The following is a 21,670-nucleotide window of genomic DNA, read 5'->3' on the forward strand; positions in this document are numbered from 1 at the left end:
CAAATTCTATAACATACTCTACCCAATTCCGTAACTAAGGCCATCTACATACCAAGAGATTCAATGCAAGGCTTGCCCGAGTTCATGTATTGAGCACTATGCAATTTGTACATATATCATAGATTCAATGCAAGGCTTACCCGAGTTCCATGTATTGAGCACTATGCAATTTGTACATATATCAGAACCTTATCGAAAAGCATGTAAGGAACCATTCTTTAAAAATAGTCAGACCTGCTACATTTTGCCAAGAGCGTTGGACCTCACTCATTCATTGAGAAGGTAAAAACCATGCAACACTTTAATATTACATTGTACTAATGTTCTCTAATAAAGGATGCCGACTAGAAATCCCCCCTACCCCCAAAAAAACAAAAATAAAAAATAAAAAAACGAAGTGTGTAAAATCACTATCCACAACCTCCACTATTTCATTAGGTCAATTGAGTGCTATTTTGAAGCCTACACTTCAAGTGCTCTTCTACTCACATATCCAACACAATAATTAGCTTCACCATTTCTTGAGGAAATCTCTAGGCATTTGTTACCCGGTTAAGTTCCTATTTGCAAAAATGTTACCGTTTGCTGTGTTTTGGCTTGGCCGCGTTTTGGATTGGGATAATTTGCAAAAATCTTATAATTTACAATATTTCAGTTGAGAAATCAAGAAGCGTGCCAAATAACTTTGAAACAATCACATGCAATTAGCTTCACCATCACTAAAACTGGCATGGTTAACACATCCAACACAGCAATTAGCTTCACCACCACATGGAATAAATTGCTGAGAAGAAGCATCTCCAGAAATCAAGGAGGAACTGAACATTGCAAGTTGCTATTTCGTGGAGAAAATGCTTGTCAACTTTTTCAAATTAAAAAGGTCCAAAAGCTCGTGGAGTTCTGCACCTACTTGACTCTGAAGCAGCCCAACCACATAAAACAAGAAGAGAAAATCATATTAGTACAATCATCCTGCTAAACAATCTAATATTACAAGAAGGTGCTGCTTTGACTACACACTATTAACATTGGTGAGGGAAAGCAGGTGGAAAAGCAGATTAAGCTCTAAAAGTATCATTTCATACACAACATTCTTATACACCGACAGCTAGATTACTATAATGGTTTTTCAATTAGAGTGGTTTCATCATTAAAAGAAATTTCAGCCATGGGACTTACTTGTTTTGGTTCTTATGCCACTTTGACAAAATGTGGTACCAGTTCCATGTCACACAAAGTGCAACTATCCGCATCAACCCTGACAGCATAACTTCTGCAAATGCATGTAGTACAGACGGTTGAGGAGACATCCCTGCCGTTGCAATGCATAGCATGGACCCATCAAAGTTGCAAGGAATGGAAAACTGCCCTTGCTTGATGCCATTCAATGCCTTCCTTGCAACATCTATAGCACTCATGACACTAGAGGAATCTGAAAGCAACTTTGTGATTTCTGGTTTTGAAGCATTCTCTATCCAAACAAAGTCATGAGTGAATCATGTAAGTCCTTGGGAGAAAACCGTTGTTGCTCCCAATCAACCAAAAGATGTATCCACTTAAATGCTTTTAAATGGGACAGATTACCTTTCTCAAATCCTGGTGTGATTGTGTCAGGTGGATAGATGACTGAAACTCGAATATTGTAGCAAAGGACTTCCTGCTGTAAAGCCTCCGCAGTTCCTCGAAGACCAAACTTGCTTGCAGAATAAGCTGTATAGCCATATAAACCCACCTGCATTAAAGTGAGTGATTAAAGGTTATTATTATTTTGGATAACCATGTAATAGTGTCTAAAACAATGAATCAAAAATGCTCAGTTTACACCTTTTATGTGACGACAGGTAAATAATACTTATAAGTTTCATACAGTTTCATATGCTTCCAATGCTTCTATAATCTATTTCACAGCTGAATTAGCTTACCCAATTGATCCAGTATGTCACTGTGCCCTACGTGCCTTCTTTGTGCACAATCACAGTAATACTTTTTGTAGAGAAACACAAACTTGCATTAAACTATAGGCTTCATAAGAGTACCATGGAATGTATGCTCATCCTATTTATTACTGGCGTTAAAATTGGGACTACACATCAGCAAGACTACCTATACCTAGACTTGAAATCTCATACTTGAACAAAACTCAGGACTTTTGTCTCATTTTAGGCTGGATTTTTGGATCAAAAGTTACAGTTGCAAGATGGATGTGATCAGGCACATTTGGAGTTCAATATGTACAATTCCATCGGATTTTTTGCCTCTAGTTTTCATGTATTTATATTTGGCTTAGTCACTTCAGCTAGGCACTCATGTACTCACTGTTGATCAAGGTCTACGTATAACTGATTTGGTATCAACCCTCTCTCTCAACTTGGTCTTCCTTCCCTATGTATGTGCATGGGGGTTCAACCTGCATCCACTCAAGACTTGTAGATTTGTGATCCCTGCCATGTGGGCGACAGGTTAGATCAAAGGGCAACGGGTTAGATCAAAGTACTGTAAGCAACTATCCCCACTAGAATATTGTCCCAAACCAACATCATCCATCGAACTACCAACTATGTCAAAATCCTCTACAATACTCCTTTGGAAAAATCGCCTACATGTGGCTCATCCGTGATATCTTTTGAGAATTCATGAAATGGTGGATTGAACTTGCATAAGGTTTCATGCGGAACAAGTGAGAGTTAAAAAATCAAGAGCTACAAGCAAATTAAATAACCATCAAAATAATTTTGAGCTTGAACCCTTCAGCCTAAACCCATGTGGTGGATGAATGATGGCATGCATTCTCTAAAGATTGTCAAGCCAAAGACACACGGAGAGATCCCCATGATTAACCCTTGTTCTCTCCGTTTTCAACATCTACTATCAGTCCCTGCACATGCCTCCACATCGCTGCACTTTGACATGGTATAACAGCAGTGTTAGGGGCTGATTATGTATGGAGAGACTTGAAGAGGAAGATTCGGCATGACACAAAGGCCGTGTTTTCAGCATTTGGGTGCAAGCAAGAGTGTTGCGCATCAACACACGACTAGAGTGAGCGAAGCTACGTGCAACCAGAGACTTGTTTGCTGTTTTTTGTGTAGGAACAATTGTCAAGGCGTAAAAGAAGCTATGTTTTGAGCTAAAGCATCATGTAAAGAAATAGGTTCCTCATTGCACACAATAGCTACAAGTACCTATGCAACCAAGTTACCCTGTGCATGGCAAGTGGCTGCTCTAGTCCTATCAGGAAGCGTAACGGACTGTTTGCTGTCCCATAATCTATCCAACATCCATCTAGGGACTGTTTTAGGTACCTGAATAGCAGCCCTCTCATCGGCCACTTCATCATTAGCAATGCCCTAATCAATGGGCTGAAAATTAGGCTATTGTTCAGCATGTAAACCCTCAATAGGTTGCTGAAATTGACCAAAATCGGGTGCTGAAATTGACCAAAATAGGTTGCTCAAATTGACCAAAATCGGGTGTACTGTGCTGAAACAATGGTAGCAAACTGTTAAACGTATCCATTGTTGGAAATGGAGGAAGAGAGAGAGCGAGTAAGAAAGTGAAGACAAGGCAAAGAGCAAGGGTCGTAATTCTACACTCAAAAGATGCAAGTACTTGAATGATAGAATGAAAGTATAATAGGTCTTAAGTAAGGCAGGCTATCCGTAACTCTAACTGGAGTTAATTTAACTTTAGACTCTTGTGTCACTACTTTTAAAGTTCTAAACACACTATACTTTGACACTTTAATAAGTGTCTACACCACACAACTTACATGGGGCACTCCCCAAAATTGGCAAATTCTAACATCCCCTTGCAATGCCAATGCAATGAGATACAAGGATCATCAATCACCAAAGGGTAACAAGTTCAAGGACTTGTGGAAATCCTGAATCTTTTGACATGATAAAGCCATGGTGATTATATTTGCAACATGTTCCTATGTGTCTATACTTTGACACTTTAATAAGTGTCTACACCACACAACTTACATGGGGCACCCCCCCAAATTGGCAAATTCTAACATCCCCTTGCAATGCCAATGCGATGAGATACAAGGATCATCAATCACCAAAGGGTAACAAGTTCAAGGACTTGTGAAAATCCTCAATCTTCTGACGTGATAAAGCCATGGTGATTATATTTGCAACATGTTCCTATGTGGAAACATACATCAAGCTAATCTCTCCTGCATAAGATCTCTCTATGACATGATGGTAGTGAATTTCAATGTGTTTCATGCAAGCATGAAACACAAGATTTCATGCTACTGCAATAGTACTAATTGTCCAAGAGAATGGGTATAGAATCCTTCAACAAAACCTACAGATCAACTAGCAATCTACGCAACCATACACATTCAATTATTGCTATAAAGGCTGCCCTATACTCAGCCTCACGAGATGAGATAACCACTATAGATTTCTCTTACTAAGCCATAAAATACATGGACAGTCCAAAAAGAAAAAATATCCACTAGTAGACTGTCAAGTGTTTAAGTCTCTAGCCCAATCTGAATCGCTATAAGTGTGTAGCTGCAAGTCTCTTCCCCCCCTCCCTCCCCACCTCTCCGGCCACATAGGGGCAATGCTTGCTCACCTAAGATACTACAAACTGTATGTCAAACGTATGTTGCAAAAATAAATAAGACAACCAACAACCTATGTGTAGATTGCAACATCATGCATCTCACTACCATCATGCATGGACAGTTTCATCCCTAGCTCCATCAAAGTGCTCATATGTTGGACTAAGAGGGGCACAACTAAGAGAGATGGAGATCGAGCAAGAGTGAGCGTGTGTGACGGCTAAAGAGAGTGTGAGCAGAGTGAAAGTACGAGTCGATTAGAGTGTACTAACAATATGTGTTGGTACACAAAGAATAAAATGTATTTATACTTAGGAAACGTAAAGGGTATGTTCACATGTACAATGTGCGTGTACTATACACGGAGGTTACCGGGCCTTTATCCCAACAACCTTCCACTTAAAGGTCCGATATAAACCTCTAGCTAACCAACTCCCACTAGTCGAATGCAATGCTTGTGCTAAGCTTTGCTTAGACTTTTAGTGAGAACATCTGTAGGATTATCTTGTGTTTTAATCTTGGTCAATGGGATTTGACCATCTTCCAGAATCTGTCTGATAAAGTGATATCGCACATCCATATGCTTTGTGCGTGAATGATACATGGTATTCTTAGCCAGATACACAGCACGCTGGCTATCACATCCCAAAACTGCAATACCCATAGACATGCCAAGATCATCTGCAAGTCTGCTCAACCATATAGCTTCCTTAGAAGCCTCAGTAGCTAATATGTATTCAGCTTCAGTGATACTCGGTGCAACAATGTTCTGCAACCTTGAACACCAAGAAACAGCTCCACCAGCTACTGTAAAGACATACCCGTTGGTGGACCTACAAGTGTCCAAGTCACCTGCCATGTCTGCATCACAATAACCCTGCAAACTAAGTGTACCCTGCCCAAAGCAAATACTTTTTCTCTGTGTACCCTTAAGATATCGAAGAATACACTTGACAGCCTCCCAATGTGCTTTGCTAGGATTTGACATAAACCTGCTAACAACTCCCACTGCATGAGTAATGTCTGGACGAGTAGCACCCATAGCATACATAAGAGAGCCACAAGCTGATGCATAAGAAACACCCTTCATAGCATTTGCTTCCACGTCATCTTTCGGGCTGTTGGCTTTGCTAAGCTTGAGATAAGGAGGTAAGGGTATCCCAAAAGGCTTAGCTTCAACCATGTTAAATCTGTCCAGTACCTTTCCAATGTACTTTTCTTGAGATAAAGACAGCAATTTCTGCATTCTATCTCTATGAATCCTCATGCCCAAAATATGCTCTGCATTCCCCAAATCTTTCATGGAGAAAGCTGATTTCCGATGATTTTTGAGAGCATCCAAGATAGTCTTTCTTTTCCTAGCTAGTAACATATCATCCACATACAAAACAAGTATTATGGGGCTGCCATCTGTATCCTTTTCATGTACAAGCAATAATTTGCATGGCTGCGTGTAAACTCATGAGATAGCATAAAAATGTCAAACTTTTTGTACCACTGCCCTGGTGCTTGCTTTAACCCATATAGGCTGTGTTTTAGTTTACACACCATCTGCTCTTTTCCAGGAACTACAAAGCCCTCAGGCTATTTCATGTAGATTTTCTCATCGATGTCACCATGCAAGAAAGCTATTTTTACATCCATTTGATACAGCTCTAAATCCAAAACAGTAGTAAGAGCAAAAAGCACACATAAAGTGGTCATCTTCACAACACATGAGAAGACCTCTTGGAAGTCAATCCCTTCCTTTTGTGCATACCCTTTGGCAACTAGCCTTGCCTTGTACTTGGGTTTCCTGTCAACTATCTTGACTTTGTACACCCATTTGTTTGGAAGTGGCTTCCTTCCCTTCGATAGTGACACAAGATCCCAATTATCAATTACATATAGAGATTTAATCTCTTCATGCATAGCTAGCTCCCAGATACTGCTGAACTCACATGACTTGGCCTCTTTGTATGTAAGAGGCTCACCCTCGTCACTAAGCATCACATAATGTAAGGAGGGGTCACACCTATGTGATTGCCTTATTACGCGTGTAGACTTGCGTACCTAATGATCAACATTTTCAGGAATTGGGTCCACATCTAGAGGTATATTATTTTCAGCATTTATTGGCTGCTGTAAGCCATTTTCAACATGTTGTTCATGCTGTACAACACCTTCATTTTCATTTCCAGCACTTGCATTTTCATAATCACAAGTCTATCTTGCTATCCATGACCTCCTTGTGCTTCTACTTGGTATCCATCATCATCTAGTTCAAAAATAACCGGCTAATCATCAGTTTCAGTCTGTGATACACCACCATGATGCCCATTTTCTGAAGTAATGGGTGGCTGCAAACTCTGAAACTTCACATTTTTCATATCTTCATTAGAGGCTAAAGCGCCTTTCAACAATTATGCCTCATTAAACACAATATTACGACTATGAATAATTTTCTTGGACTGAGGTAACCACACTTTGTAGCCAAATTCACCCTCATTACCATAGCCCATGAAAATGCCTTTGGTGGATTTTGGGTCGAGTTTGTTCCTCAGCTCATCCCTAATATGTACAAAAGCATCAAACCCAAATATGCGTAAATGGTCATATAAGGCCAATTTGCCAGACCAAACCTCCTCAGGGATGCCATTATTTAAGGATCTATTTGGAGAGTGGTTGCAAATGTGAACCGCGGTTTTGAGTGCCTCTCCCCAAAATGCAAGAAGGGAGATTAGCAGTGGACAGCATGCACCGCACTCTTTCACATAAAGTCTTGTTATATCTTTCCACCACCACATTTGAAGAAGGATTGTAAGGGATTGTAAGCTCCCTCTTAATACCATGCAAGTCACAAAAGGACTTAATTCAATCAATGTGAACTCACCCCCATTATCAGTTCTCAAGGATTTCAGCTTTCTACCTGTCTGAGTGGTCACAAATGCATAAAAAGTTTTAAAAACAGCAAACACTTCACTTTTCTTTTTCAACAAGTACATCCGAATCTTCTTGGAACAGTTGTCTATAAAGAAGACAAAATATGCAGCACCACCCAACGATTTCACGAGCATACTACATACATCAAAATGCACTACATACAAGACATTGGACTTACGAGAGACACCAGAGTAAAAGGAATTTTTAATTTGCTTTCCAAACTGACACTCCTTATAAAAGTCATGTTTAGAGCCTTTTCCATGAACCCTCTTCAAAGAGGCAAGGACATCAAGTCCTTTTTGGCTCATATGGCCTAATCTCTTATGCCATAACTCCAAGTGGCTGCAAATTTCAGCAACTATAAGAAACTTGTCATTTAAGGCTTTGCAATGCAAACAATACAAAGTGCTCTTCTTGGTTCCTTTTGCAATCAGCATGGACCCCTTTTTCACTTTCCACCAACCACCACCAAACAGTGTGGTGTAGCCATGCAAGTCAAGCTAACCAACAGATAGTAAACTCTTTTTAATGCCAGCTAACATCTTTTAGCACAAGCTCTTAACCATTGTCTAAAGACAAGTGTACTGTGTTAATCCCATCAATACTGCAAGCATGGTTATTTCCAAGATACACCTTTCCATAAATGCCTGCATTGAACATACCAAAACACTCCAAGCAAGGAGTCACATGGAAAGAGGCACCAAAGTCTACAATCCAAATCTGAGTGACACCATCATCAACTCACAAGAGTACATCAATCCATCAACATGAAAAGAGGCACCAAAGTCTACAATCCAAGTCTGAGTGACACCATCATCAACTCACAAGAGTACATCAATCCATCAACCTTGGTAATCTGCATATCCTGCAAGTGCATACAAGGGCATCACAATCAGCTACGCATAATACCATATAATTGGTCAATGATTTTGTGATCAAATTATTAAAGGCATTTCTATGTGTTTCAAGTCTTCATATCTCTAGATGCTAAGTGTTGATTGTGTGTGTGTGTGTGTGTGTGTGACCTCTCTCTCTCTCTCTCTCTCTCTCTCTCTCTCTCTCTCTCTCATATATATATATATATATGTGTGTGTGTGTGTGTGTGTGTGTGTGTGTGTGTGTGTGTGTCATTCCCTCAGTTCCTGTTCCCTAACTTTGGGCGTTTCCCCTGTTCCAAGGGGTTCCGTTCCCCATTCCTGGTAACTATGTTAGCAAATCTTTTGGGTCTCTCCAAGATTGTATCTAATGGAAGGATCCCTAAATCTTGCATAGTACGCTAGTCCCAATAAGGTAACGCATCCACAGAAGGGGGCCCAAGAGTCAAAGACTCTATTGGCAAGTCAAGAGTGAGTAAAAGACCAAGCTCAAACAGCACAATCTCAAAAAGTGCAAGCTGAGAGATAGGCTCAAAGGAATTGGTCGATACAGTGGACTACACAATGTCCCTCTCATCAAAGACAACATCTCTTGTAATGATACAGCTTGTATTATGTATATTCACGTTTCGGCATTGTCTTCTTGTTCTCGACATCAACATCCCTTCCATATTGTACTTAGCCTTTGCATCGCATAATCATCATCATCTTTGTAAAAATATGCTTGGGCAAGTGAAAATTTTCCCCCACAAGGGACACTATCCAAGTGGCACCTTATTGCATGAGCATTCTTATTTGCATCATGTAGCATTACTCTATGCATCTCATTGCGCACAGCACCCATAAGCACCTTGCTCACTTCAAATCCTGAGTAGTCTCCACCTATGGTTTAGTCACCTACATACCTCTTCACCATTACTTCATTATCAACACCCTTGTGGGCGGTTGAATAGTTTCCCTATTGACAAGCATGTGAGCTAACCATTCCTTTTCCATTGGACACATACTAAAGAAAATTTGACGATTTTTAAAAAAATCAAAAGAAAAGAAGAATAAAAGTCCATAAAAAATACTTGGGCTCCTAAGGAAAGAAAACTATCACTTCTATAGTCTTGGTAGATTCTTGGGCAGCCGACGAGCACCCATTGACTAATCCCCTTGCTACTTTGGGATGGGAACTCTCGGGGTAAAATAGAGGTACTTTCTAATTGCCTCTGTAGCCTTGGTAGGCCATTAGGCAGCTGATGTGCATCCTTTGTCCAATGCCCTAGCTACTTTGAGACCAAGCTAAGCTTTGCAGTCCCTCTTGGCTAGAGTTTTTGAGTTGAGAGGGGATGTTAGGCAACAAATGATTATTCCATGCATGAGGCAATGTGGTTGGATGATCTTGATTCAAGTTGACCTTTGAAAACAACCGCACCGCTAATGGGGGAAATATAATGAACCTAGGCACCGCTCACATTAAGGTCGTCATTAATCCACCAACACAAGGGATGGGTAGCATGGTCACCTAGCAAGCAAACAATAGAAGTGTTGATGTTAGCAATTGCCATATGGCAAACTGGTCAACAGCAATCTACTAGCAAGGCAAACATGTGGCGATGCAGCAAGTTGAACTAATGCTAGGCAAATACCATCTTCCCTTTGTTAAAAGACAGGCATAGGAACCCACTATAAGCAAGGAAGTATAAGGGCAGATGAGTGTGAATAGTTCTAAGGGCAGGGAAAACCCTAACCCTAGCTTGGCAAAGGCTATATAAACATCCTATGGGTCACTATCATATGTGGGAGAGTGTACCCAAGTTGTACTCTAAGCAACTTAGTAAGCAAGATTTTGTTCTTGTACTTTGAGCTCGCTTCTCCCTCTTGTGCACACATTCCAATGCTGCAACTCTGATTTCCAACATGGTATCAGAGCCTCCTCTGATCCCCTCAGCTTCCTATACCCTCAGCTACCACTAAGTGCACATGAGCTATCATCTCCTTCATCTTATCCTTCTTTTCTCCATAGTTGCCTGCAACCTACCTCCATTAGAGGACTTGGGGAGGACAAAGGAGGCCATATCAGCTCTTGGTTCCTTCTGAGGAACTCTTCCACATCTCAAGGCGCAGCTGCCTATCACCATAGACCGTGGAATAAGACGCGCAAAAGGATGGCATTACGTTCTAAGTCAGAACGGCACAGTTCTGGGCAGGCGACTACCTCATGTTGAAACACGGGTTGTAGGAGGTGCATTAATGGTGGCTACCATAGGGCTTTTTTAGCCCCCCTAGTGGGCCATCTACCCCTAAGAGGGCTCTGAGAAATTCAACCTCTGTTGGCTGCTACAAGCCAAACCCTAACTATGTGTTTTGTGGTAGCCATAGCCAGCAAGCTCTAAGCTTGACATTTTGTCATTTTTTCACTCTGAGCTTCATTAACAGTGATTCTAATCACTGAAGCATAATCTCTGAAGCTTATTCCAGATTCAAAAGCTCTTGGACATGCTCAATGGACATTGGGAAGCCGACTTCCAACCGGGTTCCATTCAAGTACTTCACTAAGCTTGACATTAGTGTTTCTAAACACTAATCATGAATCATCTAATCATTTGCTTGCTAGGCATTCACTAAAATCTAGTGAGTTTTTTTATTTCTCTTCGTATATTGTTGTAAGGTTATGTGTACAATTATAAACACATAGACCATCATACACTAGAAGTGTATTGCCTACCGTGAGTGACTTTGTTTCAAGTACATTGGTCAATGAAATCAAAAGGATTGAGTGTCATTGTACTCTCCTCGGAATCATCAACAACAAGCATTGAGATCATAGACCAACCTTGTTCAACCCAAGCTTCATCTACTAAGCCATACCACAAGAAGGAGCCTTAAGTCCAGTCTAGGTTTGCTTCATTAAAACCTAAAAAGACTATTAAACCTCGGAAGAAGTTTGCACATAAGAAATGACCACCACAGTCATACTTTGAAATATTACATTTATATGATTTTCAGTCTTTCTCTTCATTACAACTTTGATTTCAAATTGTCTAATTTGCTTCCGCATTCAGTGGAAAATTTGTAAGGGACTAAACACTGCCCTTGTCCTAACAAGTGGTAAGACCTTTCCAATGACCACAACATATGCTGATGTCCATCCTCAAATTCGAAAGTTTGATGGCAAAGATTTCCACCCATGGCAGGTACTTATAAAATACAAAATGATGGAGAGAAGGTATTGGCCTCTCATTCAAGGCAGTAGAGCTGTAAACTCTGCAAATCTAGTTGATATAGAGGATGACCAATGTGCTCAAGCAATTATAATGTTACGCTTAGATAAATCCCTGATTCATCATGTTGATCAACTAAACATTGCGAAAGAAATATGGGATGAGCTTGAAAAGCTCTATGGAGCCACTAGTAAAAATACTAAAATCTTCCTTAAAATTGAATTCTTTAGCTTGGAATATCGATCAGGAGAAGATTTGGGAAAATTCATCTCCCATATGAAGGGACTTATGGCACAGCTTGCCTCTGTACAAGCTCCAATACATGAAGAAGATGCTATTGCTATTCTCCTAAAAGCTGTAAAACAGGTGTTTCCTACTCTTGTAACCACTCTCACTAACATTCGAGATCCTATATTGGCAAGTACCATTCAATCCTGTTTGGATGAAGAAAAGAGGAACCACAAAGAAAGCAGCAACAGTCAAGCAACTTCAACTTCCCGTGATCAAGTATTGGTACATACAGCTCTCACTAGATGTTCTTTCTGTAAGAAAAAATGACATCTTGTAAACAACTGCTGGAAGAAGTATCCTGAGAAGATGAAATGTAACAAATGCAAGAAGACAGGGTATATCACTAGTAAATGTCCCAACACTCCTAATATACCCAAAGAATTGGCGGCCAACTATGCCTCCAATCCATCTGAAGATCGACTGTTTTGACTCTTTAAATCATATACCTAAAACAACCTTGTAAGCCTGATTTATAAAGACATCCCAAGAAGGGGGGGAACCTCTTACATGCTTTGTAATCCAATGCCACCTTGGCATTGAGGGGGGGTGTTAGAAGACAGACATAGGAACCCATTATAAGCAAGGGAGTATAAGGACAGATGAGTGTGAATAGCCCTAGGGGCAAGGAAAACCCTAACCCTAGCTTGGCAAAGGCTATATAAACAGCCTATAGGTCACTATCATGTGTAGAAGAGTATATCCAAGTTGTATTCTAAGCAACTTAGTAAGCAAGATTTTGTTCTTGTACTTTGAGCTCTCTTCTCCCTCTTGTGCACACATTCCAATGCTACAACTCTGATTTCCAACACCCTTGGCCAACACCAATCCGCTAGCAAGGCAAGCGTGTGACAATGTGACAAGTTGAACTAATGTTGGACAAGTATCATCTTCCCATGGCAAAGTCACAAAAAACTATTGTTTTCTAGCCTTTTCACTCAAAAACTCCATTTCCTATGAGTTTTCATCGTCATTTCCATTTCCCTGTTTTGTAATATTTGGCCCAAGTGTCATGCACAAGTTTCCATCGCTCAGTTTCTCACTACCTTTGGAAGTTATGTTAGTTGCTTCTCAAAGTTTTCAGCTTTGCATCATGAAGAGTGAACAAGTATACATGTTTCACAATTTTCAATCATTTTCTAGTTATTTCCTTTTCCTATTCTTTAGCCATTTCCATTGTGGTAGACTCCGCCATTGCCAATTGTTGTTTTGATTGCATGCGACTATGGCCCAACGGCCCATTTAAGGCAAAACACTACACAATCATAATGATCTTACTCTATTGACCAATGCCTTCTTTGGTAATCATCATCAACCACCATTAACAAAAATGCAAAGCCGAATGGCAAGCACATGGATCAAGGTGCACAAGCATGAGTGTTCATGACATTAGTTTTGTTGTCAGGTCTTTCCCTGTTGCTTTGTCATCTTGAGATGAGGTTGCCACTTAGGCAAGGCTTTCCCAATAGACCACTTCCAATAGGGTGACTAAGGCTATTTGGAGGCAATTTTCTTCGTCGTGAGCAATAAAGAAACCCTGCTTAAAATCAATTGGTGAAATATCAAAGTAGCACATAGCTGAATCAAGTTCTGTGAATGATTGCCATTGCAAATGATAGCAAATACTGCGAATGGATCTCCATCATATATATCCAGGCTTATCCAAGGTTCTAACAACTATAGCACAGGACAAGCATATGAAAATACATGGATCTAGGACATGGCTATGGAGATTGAAAGAGGAAGAGTGAGCTCATGAGGACATAGACATTAAGATTGACTTTCACACAAGTGCATTAGGTTCCAAGATTAAGACTTGGACTCATAAACAAAGTCTTGTGTGTTGATAATGACACAAATACTTTGTTGGAAGGACAAAAGTACTATGACATTGCATTAAAAAAGAGAGCAAGTATGATACTTTATAGGGATAGATTGGGCTACACTTTCTACCACTGAGCATATGGGATTTTGCATCCTGAGCCCACACTCCTTCGTACAAAGCAGCTAAGCTGGGTGTGATTGCCAATATCTCAACAAAGCATACATTTTTCACTCCAACGTAATTGTGTGTATGAATTTGAGGGACCTCGAAGGCAAATCATGCAACAATTACTATTAAACAGTCATTGAACAAGCGGGTACAGACTGGTGAAACTGGGAAACGGTCAATGAACAAGGGACATGTTCAATAAAAACAAAGCCTACACTGCTTCTCAAGACAACAAGGAAGTAAGGTCCAGAGACAATATGTAAAATTGTGATGTACCTGACCGGCCTGTGAAGACACGAGGGCAATGCAGGCAGGATAAGGATCTTCTGTTCGGTGCTTTAGAAGAGGCAGCAAAGCTTTGACAACATGCAAGGTACCTCTCAGATTGGTATCCAACACATGGTTCAAATCATCTACGGAGGAATCTTCCAGGGATTTGGGAACGGACACGCCATGGCTGCAGATCAAGATGTCAAGAGGCCCAATCTTGTCGGCGGTGGCCTTGAGGCTGTCGAAATTCTTCACATCCGCGCTGTAGACGCTCACTTGTTTGCCTGTATCCTTCTCTAGGGAGCGCTTCGCGTCCTGTAGGCGAGCGAGATCGCGAGCCATGATGGACACAGAGGCGCCTTCGAGGAGGGCGAGTTTGGCGAGCTCGAGGCCGATGCCGCTGGATCCACCTGTGATGAGGACATGGCGGCTGCGGAAGGGGATGCGCGTAGGGCGAGGATAGCACACGAAGGAGACGACGGTGAAGAGAGCTGCAAGCACTGCCAGAAGCACCAGCGAGGCTACAAGGAACACCATGGCCGATCGGTATGATAACTGCGGCAACTTTAATGTATAGATAGAGTGGGGCTCAGTGGGCTAATACCTCCATCCTCGAATCAACCCGGTTTCACCAGCTATATGAGAGGGGCAGCCCCAATTTGACCCACGGAGTCCAAATCATCAAGCTGCCATCTGCATGGAGCACTAGGGTAAAGGGGCCAATAAAGTAGCGCCATGGCCGATCGGTATGATAACTGTGGCAACTTTAATGTATAGATAGAGTGGGGCTCAGTGAGCTAATACCTCCATCCTCGAATCAACTCGGCTTCACCAACTATATGAGAGGGGCAACCCCAATTGACCCACGGAGTCCAAATCATCAAGCTTCATCTACATGGAGCAGTAGGGTAAAGGGGCCAATAAAGTAGCACCTTCCAAAAGGAAAATACACCCCACCCCAATTGAGTGATAATTTTACAAGAAAGATATGTCTTTTTTAGTCACTTAACAATATAATATGAATTTTTTAAAATTACAGATGAGCTTAACTTAAATCACTTAAGTCAAACAATTGAGCCATGTAAATTTTTTTATATTTTAAATTTTATAAAACCTAAAGCAATGCATCCTCGAGTGTTACTCGATTGGCCCCTCACTACCCCTCTTTTATGAACCTTTCGTTTGTAACTAAGGCTAGTTGATAAAAATATCAAATATCGTAATATAGAACTATTTAGAGTCTCACTCGATTGGCCCCTCACTGCCCTCTACAATGCAGGTGCGGCTTGTTTTCGAGCACCTTCTATAGATATGCATTGTAGAGGGCTAAAAATACAACCCTTTAGAACAAGCCGCACCTGCTGTTGCACACCTTGTGGAGGGATGTCCTTCCAATATTCTTGTCAAAAGGTAAAGAAACATCCTATATTTCTCCTTGCATTTGATGCATGTGGATTCGATCCTCACCTACTAGCAAGTCCAGATTTCTATAGTGACCCTTGCTTGAGTCAATCTCCAATATCCATGTTCATGGAAAGTTGTTGTTAGTGCACTCCAAAACTAAGATACCTCAGTTACTCAAGGAAGTCGTGTAAAAAGGGCTACCAGCTATTGGTTGATCATCATTCTCTCATTATGACTTCCAAGCTCCTCTCCTCATCATGTGAATGGCCAAGGGGATCCATGGAACTAGGCTTATGTACTGACTATAATAATGACTTCATAGTAGTGGACCCTCCCACACCAACTCACTTAACATGAAATAAGGCTCATTCAATGTGCAGGTCCAAAAGACTTACTAAAGTTGTTGTCTTTGTCATATTTATCAATACATGGGTAAGTTTCAATCACAATACTCTCTCAAAAGAGGGTACTATGTTTGTTAAAACTAGTCTTATTTAGTTGTTTTTTATCTTTTATTTGTTAGAAGCAATTGTCTTGAGCCTTTTTTTTTTTTGCAAGTGTGTTTTTTGCTTCTTTTATCTGCATTATTGTCTACGTAAATTTGTTCCGAGCTTCAAAGACAAGGGAGACAAGTTACTATGTTAGAACATAATGCAATGTAGTAGATGAACTCGAAATGACACTAACCTTGTTTTAGGCCGTTCTTATCGAAATAACATTGAAGATGTCATCATTAAAAAACAATGACTATAGTGTTTGTAATAATGTACTTATAGAAGAGATGTTGAGTTAAGGAAAATGGATAATAGGTGTAGAAATGGTGCAAAGTCAAGCACTGCTTATATCTTTTTTCTTATTATGTCCACTAGGTTGGACCTTCTTAGTATAGTCTTTTGGAGGACCATATTGAGGAGTTAGTCAAGTAGACATGTTCCATTGCATATATTCAATTATTTGCATCTCAAAGTCCTTGTTGTCTTGCACGAGGTTTTGTATTTGTTGGCGCATGACGAAGTAAGAGTCAATCATATTCTCCATTGACAATAACTCCATCTCTAATCATCAATTGGTGCAACAAGACACTTTAAAAGAAGGCTTTTATGTGTTGACCCAGATGATAATCAATGCATCACATAAGCTTATTTCATAGTGAAATGTTGTTTCCAAGCATGCTAGTGAGTGGGCCTAGATTGTTAGTGTGGCCAAGCTTGTCTACAATATAACATCCCTTGCACTTGTAGAACATATTTTTCTTGAGAGTAACAATCCTTGTGCATTACAAACCAACAGGGGAGCATGAAGACTACCTCAACTCAAGTGTACCAAGGATTCAAGATAATGGGAAACCTTGCTTTTCATAATGATGGATATTGGGAGGCAATCCAAAGAAACTCCATTGTTAAGATTTGGTTTTTCAATAATGTTGCATTAATGACCTTTAGCTTGGCAATGTCTAGGTCTTGTAACATCCTCCATGCAAATGTTTAAATGGTCCATTGACTCGACCTTCATTATATACTTTAGAAGATAGTGCAAGAAGAATGGGTTGGTCACTCCTTGGATGTTCATTTGTGTGCCCTACTGTAAGAGAAGCATGAAGTGGTACCACACAACATTTTGATCCTCGTAGCCTAGCTAATGCTACAATGATTTGAGTGGCATGGATGGGATTTGCTTAAAGCTAAGTCTAATGTGAAAACATGCATTTGCATTGTGTTGTGCTATGATGGCTACAACAAGCACCGTAGAGCTTGCGAATGACGAGTTCTTGAAGCTTGTCAACTTGCATGTCAATGCTTATAGTCATGTGGACACCAATGTCATTTGTTGTCACTCAACATTCTCCTTATTCACCCATACTATAACATGGACATGCAAGGACCCTTTGTCCTAGATATCATAGCACGTGAGGTGATGCTACACTTATGAAAGAACTTTCTTGCCTTGGAGTACATCAATGTCGAAGAACAGGTAGAAATAGATGTGCAATTTGCAACACAAGGTAGCCATTTTAGATATAATGAGGGTCGAATTCCTTCACAATTGATTGTTTGTACCTTGATCCACTTGGTTTTCTAATACCTTGTCTATGTGAACATCATGAAGTGTCCAATAAACCCCATGCATCCACCACATTAATCAATTCTTTCAAGACCTAGTGATGCCACAACGATATGCTTGGCCATAATACTTCTATTTATATTGGATGTCATTCCTTATCAAGTATTTGCTTGTAGCATTCATGTTTGCTCTCTTGTAGCTGTTGATGTCATGTTTGAGCATTGCAATGTTAGTGTTATTTGTGATCATAAAGTCTTACTTCAGTTGATATGATAATAAGGGGTGTGGTTTATATAGTGTGTACAATGAGAACTATGTGGATATTCACAACTTGATGTAGCCAATAAAGAACTAATGTCCATCTGTAATAGCCAAATGAAAGATGGTATAATTTTGGATCAAATACTAGCTTGCTTATCCATTGTGCCTAAATCTTGCTATATGATTCTCCAATAGAAGAATGTCTTGAGCTAGATGGAGTAGAACTCATAGGTGTCTTCTGAGTTATAAACATGATGCTTTGTTGACTTAGGTATATTATGAAGGATTGAATGGTCATTATGTGCCTTTGCCTTGCTTTTGAGATTTAACATCATATGCTTTGTTGCGTCAACGTATTATTTCTACAAGAGGCCCTTCAAGCAAAACACACACCCATGCCAGTCATGACTTTGCTTTGTCATTGTCATATACCTCTTCGAAATCAAATTGGCCTACAAGTTGTAAGTGAGAACATCTATAATTTTTGGATGCAACTCATTGCTCACTTGTGATGTTCGCCTAGCCACCATTGAAGATAACAAGCTTTGAATGAAATCAAGCATGTGAATAACAACATTTGCTACACAATCACCTTCATTGATGTATGATTGCATGCACTTCATCTAGCTTGCACATTGGACCATTGTACAACATTAAATAATAGCACAAAAGAAAGAGTTGCATGAGAGAAGTCCTTTTGCGTGAATATTCTTTATAAGAAAGGGTACACATAACAAATTTAGGACAAATCTCAATATTGTGGTTGAGTTTCTAAGCTTGGATAATCCAACTTCTTAACATCCATCAATGTTAAATGAGGACCTATCATGCATGCTTTGACACTCCTTAGGACCACTTATCACCCTAATAACAGTGAGTCCTTTTAGTAGGAGGTTTTGTTGGACATTCTCATGTTAACCTAAAAAGATATGGCTCCTCATTGTTTTAAAGAAAATTTGCTAATGTAAATTCAATTATACTACAATATATAGAAACTAGCATGTATTCAATGATGATATGGAAAGTTTTAATTGTTATGATGTTGAATGTTTCCATGCAATTGTGTAACATGATTGAGATACTAATTCAATGATAATTTTCTAACAAAATGGATCAACCTTTGATAAAGTTAGGTAAAGATAAGCAAAAACAATATATTGTTACATGACCACATGCCTTGACCCTACAAAAAGTAGGTCCTCAAAGTTTTAGAAATTGTAAACTTGAGATATAGTATTACATCATACATGAACACAATATTAGTGAGTTTGGGAATCTCCCAATTCCCATTTTTTGAATACTAAAAGGTGGCACCCGGATAACATGCCCATAAGTTTCTTAAAACCATATGATGTGACCTATCATTGGAAAGTGCTTGAAAAATAGAATCTATTGAGCTATAGAGTGCTTGATTTGGAGTTATAGTGTTCAAGTTATGGAAAATCCAAATATTTGACCACGTGTCCGAAACTTACGGAAAATTCCCATATTCCCTAATATGGTGTTCATGTGATGTGCTCATCTATAAAATGTGTGATGCAAAATGTATGGTGGAGAGATGGTACAAACCTCTTTTGTTGAGGTAAAAAACAAGCCATCCCTTTGTTACTCGATGTGCATGCCATTCTATGAAACACATCATAACAAGTAGTAATATATCACGAACTTAGCATTAGTGGTTTGGAGGAATCACACGCAAATCATGTCCTTGTTTTATAGACTAAGAAATACCTATGGAGCGATGATTGGGTTCTTCGCGAAAACTTTGAAGTCCCCAAGGTTATTAAAACACATAGAATATTATATCATCATCAATATTGATTACACAATTTATCAACATCAACTATAGCCACATGATCATCATTGCATTCAAATCATTATAAATGAGTTTCTTTTTGTAAGCAGAGCTGTAACATAAGCACAAAATTTATAATTATAAAACCTCCTTTTTTGAATGGAACCTTCAATATAAGAGACATCATCATATTTTGCATTAATCATTTCTTACTGTGGATCAAATTTAGGTAGAATGCTTACATGCATTAGGCACCACAATTGATTGGAAAGAAAGGAATCTCTTCATTGAATTATGGCTAATCTTACCTAGTACAAAATATATTGCCATGGTTCTTGATGATTGGCAAGCATTGACACAAGTTATCAATGCATGGATATGCAATCATGGTTAATACTAGAAGCATTATCATTGGTTGTTCATTTTGCAATGTTTGCTGAAACCCAAGGTGAGATGATTGACATTGCACATGATGACAAATTGATATAGCTTTGAGTGATGATGTGCTATAAGAATCAATTAACTCTCTCAACCTTTGTATTCATGATGAGAATCAAAGTTAGTGCCCAATGTCCATATATCACATATAGCAACCACATGCATATAGTAGTATTTTGATCACTCATATGCATAACAATATTCATGCAAAAGTAAAATTGAGGTTGGACCCTCTTTATTTGTATATCCAAATTTGGCATGTAACCATTCAATTGATCATGCATCCATTTGAGGCACAATTACATTAAGAATCTTAACTTATAAGGAAAGATTAGCAATAATGAGTGCTTCCAATTGTGCACAAGTGATTAGTCCAAACGCTTGCATTATAGAAATACACTATCACAACATAAAAGGCAACAAAATTGAGCTTTCTAATCACATGATGGGGTTTGTGCCCAGATTTACCTCAAACTCTCAACTAGGATCATGGTATCAAGTTTGGATAAGGTAATGGTACCACAACCAATGAATGCATTGAAGATGCAATTAAGTTTAGAAGTGAGTAAACTTTAACAGAGTCTAGTTGTGCTAGGTGCAAAAATTATGTTGATGTTGATGCTTTTGTATGCCCAACTATTCATGTTGATGCTAATGCTTTTGTTGCTTCCTATGTCCTGATAGATGGCTAATGCTTTTAACATAATTGATTTGTGCGTCTTGGTAGATGATTAATGCTTCTTAACATCATTGATTTTTACCATCCTTACAAATAACAATTTTTTGTTTAGTTCTTTTAATTTTTTATTGTTACATGGATGCCACATGGCTTATGATAAGCTTCAATTCACAAACTACTATGTTGACCAAGTAATCAGTATTTTATTGCATTGTGTAAGCCCATAGGAGAAATAGATCACTCTATACTCTAGTGTGTGTTCTCTTTCCATTGCCCAATTCTACTCATTCATCATTGGTGAAAGAGTGGTCAAAAGTAGAAGACATAAAGACACCCAATTTCATTGCATTATACAATAAAAAATCATTGTTTGCATAACACTCAGCTCATCGTTATTGCATTTTATTGCAACAAACGATACATACATCATTATTACAACAAGTGACGAGAAAGCAAAGGTGAGTCACTGCTTCTTAATTTATAGAACTTGCAATAAGAACTCCCCTAAACTTAGGTGTTTAGAACAGGATGAGAAACTACTCATAGTCATTAAAGACAATGCAAATTCAAAGTAGCATTACATACATCATTTTGTTTTTACCATATGCAAAGTAGACACATACACAAACGGGTATGAAAATATGTTTTGAGTATTTTTTGACACCTCAAGCTAAATTCTAGTCAAAATATGTAGATCATAGGAATGGAAAAAGAAATATTTTACCTTCAATTACAAGTTATAACATAAGAAAGCTTGAAACAAAATCTAAGAGAGAGATAAAGAGAGTAAGTTGGGAGAGAGAAAGGGGAATTGCTAAGTGTAGACAAGCTCAAAGTTTGCAACAACCACACATAACACAAGCAAAAACAAGTTTTGAACAAAAAGATCAAGC

General features: G+C 39.2%; 1 protein-coding gene across 1 annotated transcript; it reads right to left on the reverse strand.

Moving 5' to 3' along the window:
• Window positions 1-684: 684 nt before the first annotated feature.
• LOC148016160 (3-dehydrosphinganine reductase TSC10A-like) lies at window positions 685-14,791 on the reverse strand. Its single transcript, XM_087664376.1, has 4 exons — window positions 14,146-14,791; window positions 1,585-1,732; window positions 1,180-1,471; window positions 685-916 (listed from the first exon to the last, which is right to left on the reverse strand). Exons 1-4 carry the CDS (start codon window positions 14,674-14,676, stop codon window positions 907-909), a joined length of 981 nt encoding a protein of 326 aa, XP_087520502.1. The 5' UTR covers window positions 14,677-14,791; the 3' UTR covers window positions 685-906.
• Between the last annotated feature and the right edge of the window lie 6,879 nt (window positions 14,792-21,670).

The sequence above is a fragment of the Lygodium microphyllum genome, chromosome 23 (assembly GCF_053477565.2).
Source record: "Lygodium microphyllum isolate KBCC chromosome 23, Lygodium_microphyllum_v1.1.10, whole genome shotgun sequence".
Taxonomy (NCBI): Eukaryota; Viridiplantae; Streptophyta; class Polypodiopsida; order Schizaeales; family Lygodiaceae; genus Lygodium; species Lygodium microphyllum.

Coding starts and splice junctions, on each gene's coding strand:
- LOC148016160 (XM_087664376.1), bottom strand. CDS start 14,676: ATGGTGTTCCTTGTAGCCTCGCTGGTGCTTCTGGCAGTGCTTGCAGCT. Junction 1,733..14,145: donor TGTCTTCACAGGCCGGTCAG/GTACATCACAAT, acceptor ACTTTAATGCAG/GTGGGTTTATATGGCTATAC. Junction 1,472..1,584: donor CACACCAGGATTTGAGAAAG/GTAATCTGTCCC, acceptor TTGTTTGGATAG/AGAATGCTTCAAAACCAGAA.